At 40.0% G+C, this 18981-nt stretch overlaps 1 protein-coding gene across 1 annotated transcript in view; it reads right to left on the bottom strand.

The window, feature by feature from the left end:
* Positions 1 to 3174: 3174 nt before the first annotated feature.
* Positions 3175 to 18981, bottom strand: part of MMRN1 (multimerin 1) — a 45837-nt gene continuing 30030 nt past the window's right edge. Inside the window, exons 6-8 of the mRNA XM_064449953.1 lie at positions 12871 to 14850; positions 5732 to 5878; positions 3175 to 4600 (exon numbers count right to left, since the gene is read on the bottom strand). Of these exons, the coding sequence (XP_064306023.1) occupies positions 4179 to 4600; positions 5732 to 5878; positions 12871 to 14850 (2549 nt within the window). The 3' untranslated portion in view covers positions 3175 to 4178. The remainder of the gene's footprint in view (positions 4601 to 5731; positions 5879 to 12870; positions 14851 to 18981) is intronic.

Raw genomic sequence — 18981 nt, 5'->3', positions numbered from 1 at the left:
TGATAAATACTTGTACTTCTTATAGAACTCTGCTGAAAACATGATTACACCAGGAAGATTTAGTAAGTACAAACCCTTCCTCCACAGCAACTAAGATTACCATCTTCTGCTCTTGATAACACTCATATGGGAACAGGGGCTTGGGCTTTCTAGGAGTCAGCTGAACATAGAAAGAGGTATGAATTAAGCAAATTAAAACTGGATGAAAAAATGTAGACCTTGCTCACTCTGTAATACATCTGATGGCCTGAAGGGTTCATTAAATCCATAGAGCTGCTAGGCAACAGTTCCTGCACCCAAGTAGCAGCCACCAGTGAAAGATGTGTAAAGCCACAGTATAAAGTTTTTTCTTTGGAAATGTCAGAAGTGGTCTTTTTTCTTATTCTGTTTTGCATTGGTTTGCATTCTTCTGCTCACCTGCCCCAGTTCAGCTAGGAAGATCCATTTTGCAGCTGTCTCAATGCATTTGTTATCCTGCTGTCAAAGGAACTTAATCATCAGATACCCACCAATTTTGGTGGGGTTTAGCTGTAGTGGTGCTTCTAACAGGCGCTTTCAGGTCAATGCCTGAATTCAGAAATAAGGGCTTTCTTCCAGCTTGCTGCCAGTGTGGATATTATTATCTCCAAGAAAAAAAATATAACTGAAGAAAAATATCCCAGATGTATGGACAGACAGCTTCACCCGTAAGTCAGCATCAGGCAGGCATGTGTCAGCTGGGAAGTTTGGCACAAACAGGAGAGAAGCAGGATTGTGCTGGCTATTTAGCTAGAAAAGGTATGTGAGGAAAATAAATGGCTGATCTCAGTGTGAATGCTAAGTATATGAGGGGTTGGGGAATGTGTTCAGCGATAACTTGGTTGGTATAGGTGAGGAAATGGTAATGCAAGCTCTGGAGTAAATTGGATGGGCTTGTCAAAGCCAAATCAGACAAAATGTTGCCATGGTTATTGAGTCACCCAAATAAAAAGAACACTGCTTCCTCTGAAGTACAAAGGCTCAGGATGGCTTTGTGGTCCCTCACAAGGGCTGTGGGTAGAGATGAACGTTCAGATTTGCTGCCTGCTGTCATTAGGGAATGCAAATCAGAGTGTGAAAATGAAAGCAGAGGGTGACAACGTGCCTCACAAACCACCTTTCCTGGTTAATGCCTAAAAAGTTCTCCTGGGAGTTCAGACTGATTGCTGTCTATTCTGCATAATGGGTAGGCTGACTGATTTTATTGATCCTGTTATTTTTCAATATTGTTTGCTTCATTAGTCCAGGCAGCCCAGGTACATAGTCACAGGCCTGCAAACAAGCCTCAGTGGCCAATGCAAACGTGTCTTCATGGTGAAGAATCTGCATTTTAGTTTTTAACAATAGACAAAACAAAGTACACTGAGTTTTAATACATCTGAGGAAAGCTTGAATGGATTATTGCACAATAGCAAAAGGGGAATGTACATTTATTATATTTTTAAAATAGTATTTCTTCCATATTTTAAATAGTACAATCAGAATTAGCTTCAGTACTATTTTCTATTAGGGAAATTATTTTTCTGTGTCTTACTCCTGCAGATGTTGTTTTAATCAGAATTCTTACTCTACCTCAATGAATTTGGAGTTTTGTGAGGAAAAAAAGGAGAAAAGAGGAAAGAAAACCAGTACAACAACATAGAAAGTATCTGGCTGCTGGGGGAAAATAGCACCTGTGAAGCTGAGGACCCAGCTTGAAGAATTTAGTGGCAAGGGCAGCAAGGGCAAATAAAGTCACATTAAAACAGAGATGCAGTCTCTGGTGGGTCATTTGAATTTCATCTGCAGAGTAATTTTCATGCCATTTAGCCATAGCCACAGCAGGAATAAAGAGGACTAAACACATTAAAATGACAAAATCATACAGGGAGGGACTGGGGCTTGTTGTCATTATATTTGATAAAATTCAATGATATGGTAGGATGAGCTAGTGTCATAGCAAAGATTTTGAGTGTTTACAGAAAAATATGGTACACAGCAGGAGAAAGGTCCGTAGCATGCTCATTCAGGGTTCATGGTATGTTAAGAATCCATCAGATTTCAAAAGAAGAAAGGATTTCTGACCTCAGGAAAAAAAAAAAACACCAAAAAATAAACAAAACAAAACAAAACAAATCCCACAAAAATATAAACAACAACAAAACATCCTAACCTGTTAATAAGATTTGAAGTTAACACTTAGATTAGCGGCTTTGTTTTTTCAGATCCTTCAAGGAAGTGTACAATATTTTAATAACTATTTATGTGCTGCAAGGTCCCTTAACAATTTACTAGTCAATATAGGGCCTCAGAAAATGGGCTTGGACTGAAAGTTTTCATCAATTCTCAATTGTTGCCCTTAATCACAAGCCATGGCAGGATGTCCCCCTGAAGCTGGGAGAATGCCGTTCCGTGCTGCACACTTCTGTAGTTCAGGTAGCCAGTACACATGGGCACACGCCCACAGACACGCTTCAGTACCAATGCTCCTGGCTGAGAATGCGCATTTCAGTTTTGAACAACAAAGTGCAGTTTTATACCCCTAAGGAACGATGCTGTGGATTCTCGTATCCACATACAGCTGGGGAGAATTCGGTCATTTCATGCACACTTGTCTTAAGATCTGGCAAGGAACATTAAGTAATACTAAGAAGAGAGCTGAAGATTCACATGTGTTTTCAAGAAAGGTTCCTGACAGTTGGAAACAAAATAATTCAGGGGGCTTCAAAACATTCTGGGCTTCAACAAATTGGCATAGATGACTGGAGCACACTGATTAACACTAACTGAATGTAAGGACCATGGAAAGAGAGTATCTGCTCCTTTAAGAGCAGCTGGTCAAAGGAGCCATAAACAAGACAGGCAGAAACAAACCTGCCTGGCACATGGAAAGGGAGGTAGTGATGAGAACAAACCTGGTCGGTGGCACTAATTGGTAAGGACGTGTGGAGTGTGAGAAAGTTTATTTTTTCAGCTGGGAGGATAAGGAAAAGGAGGGAGACAAACATGCAGAGATGTAAAACCTGATCAATTAGCATTAACAAAGGCAATAACCAGATACAAACCTGGTCAGTCACACCAGTCGATGGGATATCAAGAAACTGCGGCAACCCAGGACTTTGCAACTGATAAGGATGCGAACCTGAGGGTTTATTTTTTTCAGGCAGTAACAGCATGAACTAAAAATAATTTTTTTATTGGATTGGTGCTTGGAAATCATATTACGGTTTATGCAGACTGAAGATCATCATCTTGTCTCAGTAGTTAGTGAATATAATGCAGAAATGAACAAAATCATAGATTTATAGAGCTCCAACTCAGAAAGCACTATGATTATCTCATTTAACCTTGCGTACATTATAGGCCAAGTCTGACATGCTAAGATCTGTGTGAAGCCAATATAACCATGTCTGCTCAAAAACGTATCACCTAAGGAAAATCTAGCTGTGGTTTAAATGCTTCAGTGACAGAAAGACTCCACCAAAGCCATTATAATGTTTTTCCCATGACTAATTATATTCACTACTAAAAATGGGCACCTTATTTCTAATCTGAATGTATCAACATGCAGCTTTTAAGTATTCCCTCTTGGGTTTTTTCTGGCTAGATAAAAAACTCAGTTTGTTATCATACTGGTTACATAAAAAATCGTGAATCAATTAAACACTGACCTATCAAGGTACGTGGTGAATAATGTCAGGCAAAATGAAAAACATACATATTTTTTTCAAACAGAATATATACACATGATTAACGCTTCATACCATGAGCTAAGTAGTAACACAGCATCTGAGTCATCAAAATCTACCCATCCACCTTTGGTATGCACTCAGGTTGTAAAGGAATAATCAAAACCAGCTTTGATTTGTCTTGAGAACTGATTCTCAGCAACTTTGTGTAAGTATGTTTATGCAACGTAAATGTAGAGCATAGTTAGATTTGTGCTTCCCAGTCATGCTTATATAAGGAAGATGCTTATTTTCCCCCCATCTCCAACCTGTGGACTCTCTCTGTAGACGTGTGCATGGCTACAACCAAGAAACAGAGAGCACTTCACATGCCATCACACTGGTTATTTTGAGAAACTTACTGCTGTTAAAGAAACAAAGTATTTAAAGGCAAAGGTAAATTCACGTGCAGTTTGCTTTGTTTGATGGTAACTGTTTACATTTATGACTGGCTCAGGTACGATACAGCAAGTAACCACTAAATGTAGTTACTGGCGGGTACTTGGCTGGTACAGAACCGGTTGCCAGTCTGAGCCAGACTTCTTGACCATAATTTAACTCTAATAAAGCATTTCCAGTAATTACTCTGTCAGTGTACTTGTTACTATTCATATTTTCAGCCTGAAAAGTGAGTTTGTCTATCCCATCAATGACCAGATAGCCAGAGGCACGTGGACTAAATGATTCAATGGTATATTCAAAAACATAGACCCCCAGATATGGAACATGGAACTTCCCGGTTGCTGGGGCAAATGAAGCTCCGTAGTTGACATCCAGATTGTTAAATCTGATGGGTCCTGGAGTCGTCATTCCATATGTATGAGAGGCAAAAAAGGCCACCATAGGTGCATATCTGTATGATCCTTTTGAAAAATCTGGAAAGGAAAAAAGAACAATTTCAAGTAATGTTGCACTGTAGAAGGGCAGCTCGGCCCAGCCAGATCAAAAGCTCCTTTTCTGAAGGCACATCATCCAGCAGCTTGAGCAACTGAAACATAGTATTTCTGCATAAACACAGAGTTTTTCTATATTGTATAATAGGTAATTTTCTTCTCAATTAGTGCTAGGTGTATCTACGAAGGAATAATTTCCGAAACAGCAAGGGAACTTTATGTTTGTCTACACTATGTTATCATTAAGGGAGCTGCTATTTTTCTTTTCTTTCTTTCCCCATCCCCCAAACTCCCCTGAAGTTTTTCCCACCCCAGGATCTCTTTCATTGTTCATCTGTGTGCACTGAAGCCAAGAATTTTCTCCACAAATCTTAGGCAAACAGTGAAGAGGTTGAGCACTCCAGACGTTAAATGAGGGAATAAAAGTATATGTTTTTCTCTTCAAGCTGAGCCTCCACATTATGATTCCCTGCCACTGTACAAATTATTTCATTCACTTTTTGTATGCTGTCATGAGTGAGAATCAGCCAAATGGCTTTTGAAATCTGCAAAAAATTCACATTCCATGTGGCCCGGTTGTAAATTATTTATTTGTTTTCTAGACTGAATAAGCACAGTTTCCACTTTTTTGAAATATCTTTCAAGGACTGCATCGTTTGCTGGTGAAAATCAGAGGCATGCTTGAAATGACTCCTTGAGGCCATAGTCCCACCGATCTTGGTAGCTACCAGTATTTATAGAGCATTTATGGCCATGCTGAAGCTAGTATTCCCCAGTGATGTGATTTTACCTCCCCCTTCAAATTCCGTGATATCATGTTCAAATACATCTATTGCACACCCTCCCACTCTGCACAATTCAGCAGGGAGCTTTCAAGCTATTACAGCTGGTCCCAGCCCAATTTAATCCCATCCTCTGGTCATATTAAAGAAAGAGATCATAAGTTACCGACAGGGATTGATGCCTTCAGCACCAAAACACAGGACACTACTACTTGAGTTGGTATTCATTAAAGTGAAATGTGAGACCTTTGACCACCAAATGCTCTCTAATTAGGCCCTGGGGCAGAGGCCCATACTGCTGCCATATTGCACTACTAAATTCTTTACTTGCCAACACTCAGAGAATTGTCGTTCATCAGCTTCGTACTGCAGTTGACTCCTCCAAAGGGGTGGCGACAAGCACAAATAAAACTCTGTCTGTCATTGATACAGGTTCCTCCATTCTGGCACGGGGAACTGACACAAGCTGAATACTGCCCTGTGATAGAGAGGGAAGAAAACCAACAACCTCAGTTTCAATGTCATTACAGTGACGCTTTCCAAGTTTTCAGTATTTTGGAAAGCCTCTTTGCCAATTCAAAAAGCCAGTGAAATGCCTGCTGAGGTTCTGTGTGAAGGCCAACTTCAGATCCTGTCCAGGCTGTTCAGACCCTTTGCTAGTCCAGCCTTCCCCTTTGCCTGAACATAGCATACTGTCAGCTAGCTTCCAAGATATTCAGAATTACCTAAAAATGCAAAGTTCCGTTTGCCTCAGAGGGTCAAGTACAGGTAATAAAACGAAAGATATTACAAATCTAATTTCTTCGGAGCAACTCACTCAACAAACATTATGAGGACCATCAAAAGATCGGAATATCTGAACAGCTGTGATTGTATAGTCCAAGAGACCCCTGTCAACAAACACCAACCTTTCCTTGCTCATTTCTTCCCTCCTGTCCTCCTTAATTTAATGACCTCCCTCTGTGCAATGTAAGTTTAAATCCAGCAAAGCCTGGCCACAGCCAAGCGTTAAGAAATTCTCCTTCTGCTGTTCCCTACACAAGTCTTTCCATAATAATCTAAGGCAGGTGGCCCTACAGGTGGTCATCAGAACAGATCCCGTTGAGACCCCTCCTTGCCACAGCCTGACACAGAGACCTGCAGTTCACCCTGCACCAGCTGCTCACTTCCCTCTTCCAGCTGGTCACAGTGGCAGTGGACTTCTTGTGCTGAGCCCCACACAGCTGGCTCAGCCTCCTTCTTCCCGTTTTTTATGGTAGGCCTCGGACACTACAGCAAACCAAGACACAAGTGAAAATCAAGCAGTCTGCAATCATGTGATCAAAGAAATATGTTGGGCCAGCTAATTAATCTTTACTAAGAATGAGAACGTGCCGAGAGGCTTGGAGCTGGCCATACTGCAGGAGTTCTTCAGAAACAAAGAGCAAAACTTGGAAGAGACAATACTGACATATCCAATTTTATTTCCTTCTTTTGCCGAGACAAAATTAATAGTTATTGTCCTGCTGGTTAAGGCAAATCTGTGCTTTGGTTTGGTTTCACTAGTGCAGGCACAGAAGGCTGCTTTTTTTGGCCAGAGCCAGCTTGTCCTTGGGCGTACCACAACACAGATTTTTTACTGCTGGTGTACAGGTTGGACTGTCCTGTCTATGACATTACTCACCCGGATGTGTCACAACCATTGCAGAAGAGTCTGGCTACTGGTGATGAAAGATCTTAAATGCTATCCAAACCACTTCCAGGGCTTGTCTTTGCCCACAAATAGCTCAATTCCAGGATATCTACCAAGACTGGTGTAAAAGTTTTGTGTTTCAAGCAACGCAAGTTATACCAAACAGGTGGTTTTGCAGAGCACCCTCACTGAGGATTTCCTTGTCTCTCTTCCTGGCTATGTATGAGCTGGCCAGGTCATGCCCAGAAATGTGTCAGTCCAGTGCTGCTGAGCTCTGAGACAGTAACTCCTGAATGTAATTGTATAACGTGCTGTCATAGCATTGGGGGGGAAGAACATTAAGGCTACATTAAAAATTAAATATTGCTAAATATTGCATTCCCAAGCCATACAGTTTTCCGTTCCCTTGCTTACATCAAATAAAAGTCAGATGTTTTAGAAAGTGAACCTCTTCTTTGCCAGGAACTACCAGCAGAGCTCTGGAAGAAGAACCCCATGCAGTTCTGTGGTGGGAACTGAAAAAACCTTTAATAAAAGGGTCTACTTATTGCCAGGGAAATGTTGAACTGGATCTTCACATAGATATTTCAGTAATGCCCATAGTTATCTTCAGACTCCCATCCAGTCATTTCACAGACTGCTGCATTAAGACAAACCATTCCTGTGAGAAATTCTAGTTCAGTGAACAGAATGCTAAAGAACGTTGTACTGTGCCACTTGAATTTGCACTGATGGAGCATATGGACTTAAAGACACAACAGTAATTCTTTCACAGAAAATAACGTCCATTCCATAATGCCTGAAATAAAGCAATTTAGGACTGTCATGACTGGGGTCACAGCACAGGCAACTGGACATGAGGAAATAAGTTTTTCTTCTCAGATAATAGTTTTGCTGCACACTTAATTGAAGTTATTTTTCACTCATATTTACCAAGCACCCACATATTTACCAAATGTGAAAGGAAAGCAGAAAAGGAAGGAAAACAGCTAATTGTGCTGACTGTGTCATATTCCCAAAATACAAAAGCTTTGTGCAAGAACACGGAGGCCTCTACTAATTGGCCTCTGCTTATCATAAACAAGAAGTAAATCCAAGAAACAGGAAAAAGATCACAGAAGGGAAATGATAATGAGATTGAGTCTAGTGTTTTAAGAGTCTGCTGAGGGATGATTTTGCCTGAACTTAACCTTGGTCTTAAATCAAATTCAGACATAGCTTTACCTACAATAATTAACCCTCCAGGTGCAGCATTGCTTAACAGCAGCTGGGGAGCCTGCTCCATCTGCTAGAACTAGGAGAAGCTGTGAAGAGGTTTGATTCAAGTTAGGATTTTCAGAGTAAGAGGCAGATGCCCTAGATCCCCCCTGAGCAGGTAATCTCTGTGTAACTTCCATGTGGTCTTACAATAGCATGTTTTTGCTCTCAATTCTGGCTGAGGTTGCCCCACTGCCTAGTTTTTTCTTTTTCTTTTCTTTTTCCTTGCTGAAGGGCATCCTGAGACACTATGTCCATATTCTCTGCTTGGGGTAAAGATGGCAAGAGGTTCAGATTAGGAAAGGATTTCCTACTATAGTACATATCATATTTTTAATTACTCTTTCACAGCTTACTAGTGTATATGAGTAAAAGATAGGAACTTTATAAATCAAATTAAACACAAATTGCAGCTATTAAAAGCGGAGAATAGACTGAATGCAGTTGCTATTTACACTCAGGATAGTAGGAACAAAAATAGCCAGTTAATGCTGAGTTTTGCTGCTCTTCAGGAGGGCAAGCAGCAAGAGCTCTTTTGGGAAATAAACTGCCAATGTTGTACAAACAAATCTTCAAATAAATAATGAAGCTCTGTCAGTATGAACTGGGGTGTTGTTTGGAAGCAAATCAAATATTTAGCAATTTAATGGTCTTCTTATGGGAAGAAGTTATTCCAGTGGTTCGGTGTGGAAATGGCTGAACAGGAAGTAACTTACCACCATTTTCTCGATATTTAGTTATCTGTAACTGTCTCTCAGGAAGCCCTGGGAGATTGGAAGAGCCTGCAAATCTACTAAACCACCCAGCTCGCACAGGGGCAGACTGATTGTCAATTGTCAATTATTAATCACCTTTGGTGTAGCGCTCTCAGTCTTACAGCGGTAGAAGCAATAAGCATCCCCAGTAGCCTAGATGTGAGGGGTGCCAGGTTGTAGAGGGAGAGAAGCAGCCCCACTGGGACCAGCAGCCAAAAACTGATGGCGACAGCAGGGCTGGTGCCTCACCTGGAGAGGTGACAACCAGAGCATGGCAGGTTGAGCATGGCAACCAGGGTTAGCCACAACCCAGCATGACAGAAGAGGCCTGGGATTTTGGCTTGAGCTGAAACAGGGATCCCAGGCCCATGGGCAGGGTGTACAGCGTGGGGGGTAGGTCAGGATGCCCAGGGCAATTAAGCCTATTGGTGCACTCGGGGCCCTGACGCAGAATTCATGTATAAGTGATGTGTAGTGTGTTTGTGGTGCAAAAAAAAAAAGCACGAAGATTGACCCACAGTGCTCTTGGGCAAAAAGTAAAGAGGAGAGTTACCTCAGCTGTGCTCTCCAGTTTTGGGTGGGGGCAAACTGTCAAGACTGATCTGAGCTACTTGGACTCTGGCAACTTTGCTTCTCTAGTAAGCAGAGGTATCTAATGCTTCCAGGGTGACGATTTCAGGATCACTAAATTAAAGACAACAAAACAGTTCCATCTACCCACTTGTCTAAAGAGTAAATATGCCAAATTGAAGTATATGTCATCAAACTGAGCTAGAATAACCATCAAACTTGTGCAATTAAAACACAAGATGCAAAACATTTAAATAGGTTAATTTCACTGCAGGCTTGAATCATAAACTAACAATGGAAGCTTGCATTTCTGTTGGGAGTCAGAAATTGTGTGAAAACAAAATCAAAAGTAAGATATAGAGAAAACAAGAATTAAAAGAAATTACCTCTCACACAGATGCAATATTTTAAATACATAAATAACAGCTGCACTTTCAGTTATTCATGTTGATGGGAGGGTAGCATAATCTGAATAAAGCAAAGTCACAAGTAATACAAGACGTGCAATAAGAGAGCACATTCACCTTTGAAAAGCGCGGCTGCCTCTAAGTTCTCTAGAGAACAGTCACAACACTAAATGGCAATGGGAAAATGGGAACCGAACCAAGCTGCCCTCATGCTGCATCATGCATTTCTGCAGTAGAACAGCACATTAGAAGGTAGGACCAGACATAATCCACAACCAAGACTAACAAAGAATTTACTGCATATCTTTTCTTTAAATGCTGTCATGTCCCCTATGTTAGCTACCTGAAGCTGTCTTATGACCATCACTTTTTTATTCACCCCAGGTTGTTATTACAGTTAGTGTCAGGTAAAGTGTTAGATTTTTTGCTCCTCATACAGGTATTACAGCCTCTACATACTACATACGTACATACATACTACATACATACTACATACGTACTACAGCCTCTTGACATAAACCTTTTCTTTCAGTCATTCCACAGCATGGGAAATCTCCAGACCTGTATGTCCTTGCATGCATAGTGCAAACTCACTTTGTTTCCCATTGATTTTACATGACTACTAGAGGATAGTATTACCTCAGGGCCAAATCCTGAACACATTAAAGACAATGAAAATCCCAATCTGTTAGCATAGGATCAAATATTGAACATGTTGGAATCAAGAAGGATTGTCATCCACCTCCTTATAGAATTTTATTCTAATCTTTTTGAATTGAAAAAGACAAAGATTGAATACATTATATAATTAGTCAATTATGCCTTAGGGTTTCTTCTAGAAACTTTAGTAGAGTCAGCACATACCTCTGGATGGTCTCCTGGAACTTAAAGAGAAAAAGCTTTTCTGGAGAAGTAAAATCTACCCAGGTAGGAGACAGATACTTGTTAATTAGGATAATGGTCTTATTTCTTTAATTTACAGAAAAGGAAGGTATGACTTTGCTAGGCATGACATATCATTCAGTGCAGAAGCTCATTACTGATGGAAAAGTCTGCATAAACAGTGCTATGTAGAAACCTTGCTTAAAAATAGGGCTTTTCAACACCTGCAAAGATCTGCACTTTCTGTAAGAGCGAGCATACATCCAATGTTATCAAGCAAGCTATTTGTTAAAATTCAGCATGAGATAAATAATAAATAGGAAAGACATTAATTCATTAATGTGGAGTGAAAAACAGAGCAGGTGGCAGCTTCCTATGCTCCAGGCAGGTAGCACTAGTGACATTTTCCAGCATGGAAAGGATCAAATGTCAGGAAGGATCAAAGGCATCACATCTAATTTTCCCTTAGTTTTAATTGTGAACAAGGGTTTTGAATTTCCATCCTGTGCAGTAGCAGGAACAGGCAAAAAATAGAAATGACTGAAAAAGAATTGCCATTTCTAATTACAAAATAATGAAATTATTTTGCAGTAAGAATTAGGCAAATCTCAGTGCATTTTTAAGTGTGACTGCCTGTTGGAATAGCTGTGTGTCCTCTCTAACTGAAAAGATAACCAAGGACTGAAATTCTTCAGTGGAGATGTCCTTCAGCAGAAGCCAAGCTACTCATGGGATTGAGGCTTTAGAAAGAATCCTTTCCATTGGTTAGTGAAAAGCGCTGTACCTAGGACAGGAGGAGAGGAAGGAGGGAGAGGAGGAAAGGGAAGGAGAAGGCATGGAGAAGAAGGGAAAGGGAAATTGCCCATAGTCTTCGCACATGAACAAGAGTGGTAGCTCTTACTGCCCCTACATCTACTTACAATAGGGACCAAATATATTTTCAGAAATGTTCAAAAGTTTAAGAATGCTTTAAAGAAAAGATTTAGGTCTGGGTCTTCAAAAGTGTTTGGATATCTAGCTGTCATTTAGGAACTTGTCTCACTTATTTTAATACGAATTAGAGTCCTCTGAAGATTTCTAGTCATTTAACCACTCTTCATTTTCTGTATTTTCCCAGAAATTATCTTTCCATAAAACACTAGCTTGTGCTATTGATTTTCACTCAAGCCTGATTCCAAAAGTCATAACTCAGAGTTTGTATTTCTGTGAATTCATCCATATGAATTCATTTCATACGACATTTGAATTCAACTTCAGAAGCAAATCACACTCAAAATGTCCTTTTTAAGAATGGCAGCTCCTACTCAGCTAAGCTGTGTTCCAGGTGGACTCCAGGCAAACATACTTTACTGGCTGGGGTCCTGATTCTGCAAGAACACACCGTTGTAATTGTAACTGCACTAATAATCTCAATGAAGTACTGAAGAAACGGGCAAAAGCCTCATTACAGTCATTAGGTGTATTCACTCGCTTCAGGTTTTTGATACTTTTCATCCCCACCAATGCTGCAAAGTACTGATGCAACCCCAGATTTCTCTCCCGGCTTGCATGGTTTTTTACTGAAATAGCTAACTGAGATGCAGGCACAAAATTCTTGCAGTTTAGATTTTGTCTATATTGTCAGTTATATTTGAAAGGTCAGGTTCTCAGACAAATGCGTGTGCATGCACATGTATCTTAAACTGATCAGATGTGAATTTATTAAGGAAAATTAAATGAAGCTTCTAGATGCCTTAGTGTAGAGTCTCCTCATAAGAAAAATAAATTCTCTGGTAAGCAAGAGACTAGAGTAACCTCAAGTTCCTCTGAAACACACTCTGCACTTTTGGTTCACCCTCAGTCAAGTTCTTCCACCTCAGTTCATGCCAATAGTTACATAAGACTTTATTAGAAAGACCCTAATTTTTAGTAGAGTAAAATGCATTACCTGAATCTATGGTATTATCTGTGTTTCTCTGACTTCGGCTTACAAGGCTCACAGTGACATTTGCTGCCCCCTTTTTCACTGGAGCTTGTTTCTTTATAACTGGTTTTGCCTGTTTCTGAACTTTGGTGATGTTGTTCATTGCACTTGCCACTGACATGTCAACACGCTGGGTTAAATTTGTCAAGATAGTTCCTGCTTTTATTTCAAGCACAGATTCAATGAGCTCTTTGAGGCCTTTCTGCAGCAGGGGGATATCTGGGTGAGCAAGTTTAATTAGCACAGGTATACTCGCATTCACTTTTTGGATGCTGCTGTTGGTATCCTGACACAGCCCCCAGGCCTCATGAGCAGTCTTGTTCAGAAGTGGAATGCTGTTTGAGAAGCGGATTGACTTGGCTTCCAGGGCCTTGATCCTGGAACTCAGTGTCTGGAGCTGAAGAGAGACCACTTGTTCTTTCTCTGTCAAGGCAGCTTTGGATTTTTTTTGTGAGATACAGTTGTTGGCCAAAAACTTGGAAATTTTTGACTCCACACTCAGAAGGCGAACCTCATGGTCCTTTGATGCCTCCACAGAGTCAAGTAATTTTTCCTCCAGGCGGCTGACAGTTTGTTGTTGATTGTCCACTTTTGATGACATTTCATTTAAAATATAGAAAAATCTTCTGAAATTGTGGAGGATACTTTTGTCAGACTCTTCGTATGGAAGATCAGAAAGGGATGGTGCTACTTGTGAAGTAAATTCATACTTCTTGCCAATGAGCAATCTCTGAAGGGATTCATTCAACTGTTGGAACTGGGGAATGAAAGCCAGGAGGCCGTCCAATTTCTCAGCTCTGCCATAGCAGACTTCAGTCTCATTTCTTAGAGCATGTAGTGTATCTTTCAGTACATAGTTATCTTGAATAGAATCAATAGCGCTGTTTATTACTATCATGGTCTTGTTTAATCCATCTTCTATTTCCATGGAGCATTCATTAACACGACTCTCAAAGAGTTCCTGATAAGCCTGAGATTCATTTTTAAGTCCTTCCTGAGTTTTGGAAAGCTCCTTAATTGCAGAACTCATTTTGTTAATGAGACTCGTGAGGTTTTCAAGCTTCTCATTGATTGCTTCAGCTTGGATTTGTTGTTCATACTCTGAAGTCAGACTAAAAGGTACCCCTTGTTCAATCAAGGGTTGCAGGATCTCCATATCATAGCACAGATCATTAATTTGCTCACTCATTTTGTCCATCTTATTGTCCAATGGAAGGACCAGGTCAGAGAGACTTTTGTTTAGGACAAGCACGTTCTCTTGAGTTGCTGCCAGCTGTGTTTGGAAATCCCTTCTGCTCTCTGACAACATGTCATCACAGACTCCCAGAACAGACCCTCTCTGAATTTCCAGTGCAACACTGAGATTGCTGATCTTGCTATCCTGGACTCTTAGGTCATCATAGATTTGCAGCACCATCATGCCTTGTTTCTTTACCTTCTCATGCAGTGTAAACATGTACGCTGTAACATTGTGCTCTGTGACTTTATCTGCTGAAGGGATGTTTTGGCTTGACGATTTTTCAGCTGATAAGAGTTGCTCATGAGCATCTTTCATTTCAGTAAGAGTCCTATTTAAAGATTCATAATAAATGACACTTCTTGACTGTTGATGCTCCAGGTTATTTTCCAAGGCTTTCTGCTTTTCCTGTAAAGCTTTCATAGGCTTGTCGCAAGTGAGGGTCATTTCCTCTCTCATCTGCACTATATGACTCTTTAGCTCCAGAATGTCAAGCTTTGTCGGCACCCTGTCTTTCTCCTGAGCAAATTTTTGTTGGGTTGCATTCAAATGCTTGATTAAATCTTTTGTATTTTCAAGATCATCTGACAAACTAGACACAGTCTTGAAAATTTGAGCCATGCTCTCCTGCATTTCACTTTGAAGTACTTTAAACTGTTGTCTGACAATGTCTTTGACTAATTCATTAATACTTCTGGATTTGAGACCTTTGGGAAAAAGGAGAAATATGGAAACAATCAAACAAGTTGCGGAAAAAACTTAGATGTTGCTAACACAATGTGAGCAAACACAGTGCTGTACAGAAATCAAATACTCAAAACCCCACCCCAATTTACCCACCCACAGAACAAAATTTAAAACTGAATAATGTAGAGGATGGCTAATAGTGTTTGAAGACCCTTCCCTGTTTCTACTGAAAACAATGGGAGTTTTGCTATTATTTTGAAAGGGCAAACTCAAGACTCTGCATATGCAGTATCAACTTTGATCTCCTAGCTAAGCTGTTTCTGACCACTGAAATGAGGACCTCTGTGTGCTTTTGTGGCTTGCTTATAAGAAAATGATGTGTCCTTTCTCCACTGGAAAAGTAAGGAAAAAACACCTGCTTTGTCACCATCATGGCCAAGAAGAAGTGAAAGCAGAGATTATCACCTTGCTCTTATTTCATATGTGGTAAGTGATCATACAACACACTATAGTGAGAAAGAAGCAAAATAAAAAGAATAGCCTTATTGACTATCAAAGTTAGTAAAGTGACCAATGCTGCAAAAAGCAGACATTCTAAAGGTACAAGCCTTTAGGTAGTTTTGTATACTACAGCTCTTTAAATAGCTCCTAGGAATACTAATCCTGAAAAGCACTAGGCAGAGGTGAACATATGGGAATTCTGCTCCTGTGAATAACATCAAAACACATCTCCCACATAGCCTTAGATGGGTTAAGACGGTCATAAAATAGTGTTCATCAAGAGTGCTGCATGACAGATTTGAATTAATTAGAGCAGTAGTTCTGCTCTGGTGTGAGATTATAAGGATTTTTAAAATTTGTTCTCCAAAGACTGCCCCTACATCCTGCTAACGCACTGAAGCATTCTTTGCACATTTTTTCTAAACCCTATGAACACTCGCAGCCAGCTTGCGATACAATGGTCAGACCCTTCAACCTCTGCAATGCCTTGATGACCATCGGTTCTCTGATTAAAACTATATGGATAAAAGCAGAAATTGTTCCTCTCTTTTCCTCTCAGTTACTTCTACAGTCTGGATTTTATTGCTTCATCTCTAAATCAGCAAGGCATGTTCTGAAACCTTATTTGAAAGTACATTCTCAGCAAGAGTAGCAAAATGGCAGGAAATCAGACCCATGAAACCCAATGCAACTTCAGGCTCCAGGGGTGCCAAAAAGATTCCAAATAAAAATGGGTTTGTTCAGCAAGCTAGAGAGAAGCACAGTTATTTTTTTTTTATTTAGGAGATTCATCTGAATTGTGTGTGTGTTTCCAGCTGGAAACAGAGATGTAATAGTTGATAATATCTGCTTTTTATAAATGAGTCTCAGTCTTTATTATGTCTGATAAAATGGACAGTAAATGCCTCTGATGCTTAGGTGAGAAATCTGTCACTTGTTCAAATAGTGGGTTTTTTCAAGGCAGGATATAATAGGCAGGTGCAATAAGTTTGCTAGCCTAGAAGACAGCCACTTCAGAAATAGTCCATTAAATTTCCGAAGCAATAAACTCAATTACTGTCAACAGTGGTCACAGATGTTACAGAAATTTTAGACAAAATATAAAAACCAACAAAGCACTGAGATTGCCTTTATTACTTTACTTTTTACTACCTGAATAGCAAATAAATGACTAGACAGATGTATACACATGAATGTGCACATGAACATGCACACTTACACACAGAGCTTTGTCACTGAACTTCAGTGAAGCAAAAACAGTAAGCTAAGATACCTGAGAATGAGGGTGTCCTGGCAGCTGAGAGGAAGAACTGACATATGAATGCAGAATAAGGTAACTGACATGTAGAGAAATCATTGTAACTGATCATTTGGTCAGGTTACTTTATGATGCTGAAAAATGTTCTGTGATTTAAGAGACACAATGAGCTGTGAAGAAAAGTTCAATGACTGTGGAAAGAAACAAGGTTACTCTACACCTTCTGCAAGGAACTAATTCCCTTTCTTCATCTCAGCAACAAATCTTGATAACAGACCATCCTTCTGCGAGAGGTCTTCCACAGGACCTACACTGGCCTTTTCTTCCTGTGACAGTCAAGAAACTGCCAGCCTCACACTCTCCCATCCCTACTCTATTTAGTTGAATGGCAGGTGTTATATGGAGCTCAGCTCAGGTTTTCAGGTGTTCTTGTTATCAAGGGTGTAGAGCCTGACAAAACAGACGGCTTTGGATTTCTCTCCCTTACTTGCTGGCTAGGATAACTGGTATCTGGTAAGCAAGTGCTATTCCAAATGTCATCAGGGGCTGTGGGACCATGCTTCTCCACAGAACAACCTGACCCAAACTTGTGTTGTAGGTGACACTTGGGTATATTCTTAAGCTTGAGCTGAGAATACCTGAGTACATTTATGGATGTAACTCAATTTCTCTGTTGCTCATTTGAAATAGAAAGGTCCAAACTACCTGTGAGCATTAAGGATGTCTTGCACTTTTTATGAGATTATAAATTTTAATTTTAACTCCTTGGCTGAAATCCAAACTGTGTAATTACTTTGTGTCAACATATACTCCCTTTGCAGTTTCAATTATTTGAAGAATAATGTGCAAAATAAATGTATGTACACAAAAGACTGAGTTAAGATTATATATCCAGCTGTAAATGACATTTCTGACTTGGAAGCGATTAACACTCCACTGTTGAGTTCATTTTTAAAGTGTACATTTTAATAATGAAGAGGAAAGGAGTCTATAAAAAGGCTTGATGTGGAGTGAAAGGCGGAAGAAAGAATAGCAAGCAGAGTTTATTAAATTCAAGGGAGAACACCAAATTATTTAAGTAAAAAGTAGGACTGTCTCCTGAGTATTGAAAACAATTTTAAAAACGCAGAACAGGTTTCACTAATCAAATTAGAGAAGCATATCTGTTACTCCAGTGAGTGTTGCCCTGTATCAACAGATGATACGTTTGTGAGGCCAAAGTCTATTTACAGATGAAACCAAGAAAGTGTTTGTTTACAGAAACAGACCTCGTTCCTAACAAAGCCTGATACAAAGGTGGGCAGCTATTAGAATTTCTGTAATAAGAAAAAGGTCATTAACGGATATGAGCAAAGGACCTGGGCACTGTGGGAAGAAAATCGAAAACGAGGGGAAGAAGGAAGAAGTCTGAATAGCATGAAGCAACTACAGGCTTAACATTGCTTCCGGATGCACATTGCTTCCGGATGGCAGTGGTAGTGGGGAGTTGTGTATTGCTTCAGGTGAGCTTCTAAGAGTAATTTTTAGCAAGTCTGGTATGTCTATACTGCGCACCTGTACCAATTTAAAGGACAGCATGGAAACTCCTTCCAGGTCCTGATATTTTAGGATGCTCTTTGTCCACTTGGAGTATGACTGATATTCCCAGGACAGAAACTGCAGCTGCCCTTTGACATTATATATACAAGCCACCAGAAACACTAATCTTATTCTCTCTCCTTTCCTCCCCTCATTCCTGCTGTTTACCTACGTCGAAGCCAAGAATAACCTGTATTGGAGCGCCCATAATTAGAGTCAATGAAAGTAGTTAATAGCAGCATTTTCATTAGAGCTACTTGATTAGGAGATAGATTGAGAACATAAATCAAAAAAAGGGCCAGCAACTGGAGAGTTCGTCTAAGCAGGTAAAATATAGAGCATGGCATATAAAAACAATGAAGGCTTGAAACGCATTTGCAGACAAGTGTGAAATAATGGGGTTTTTGGGGTTTTTTTTTGTACTGCACATTTTAGTTAAGACTTGGACCCTTAAACACAGATAGGGAATGGAGAAGCAGGAGCACAGGATGCAGCAAAAGACCTTTTGGAATATCATGAAAATGACAGCTAGAATGAGTGGAATATAAAAAAGAATGAAGAGAAAGCAGAAGGGAAATGGGAAATAATCAAAGACAAATTAAATATGTGCCCAAGGGTCAAGAATGCCATCTAGCAATATGTGGAGAGGTGAAAGCAGGTCACTGAGCGAGAGGTGGGATAAACTTGATCCAGGATACAAGAGAGCCATCTAGCATGTGGGACAAGCAACTCAGGGAACAGAGGAGGACTAAAAATACAAGAAATAGGATCACACCTGCTAAATTTGAAGAAGATACAAAAGCATTTATTATTT

This window comes from Phalacrocorax carbo, chromosome 4 (genome assembly GCF_963921805.1).
Source record: "Phalacrocorax carbo chromosome 4, bPhaCar2.1, whole genome shotgun sequence".
Lineage (NCBI taxonomy): Eukaryota > Metazoa > Chordata > Aves > Suliformes > Phalacrocoracidae > Phalacrocorax > Phalacrocorax carbo.
Note: the sequence above shows the minus strand (reverse complement) of the source record. Positions and strands in the feature narration are given on the sequence as shown.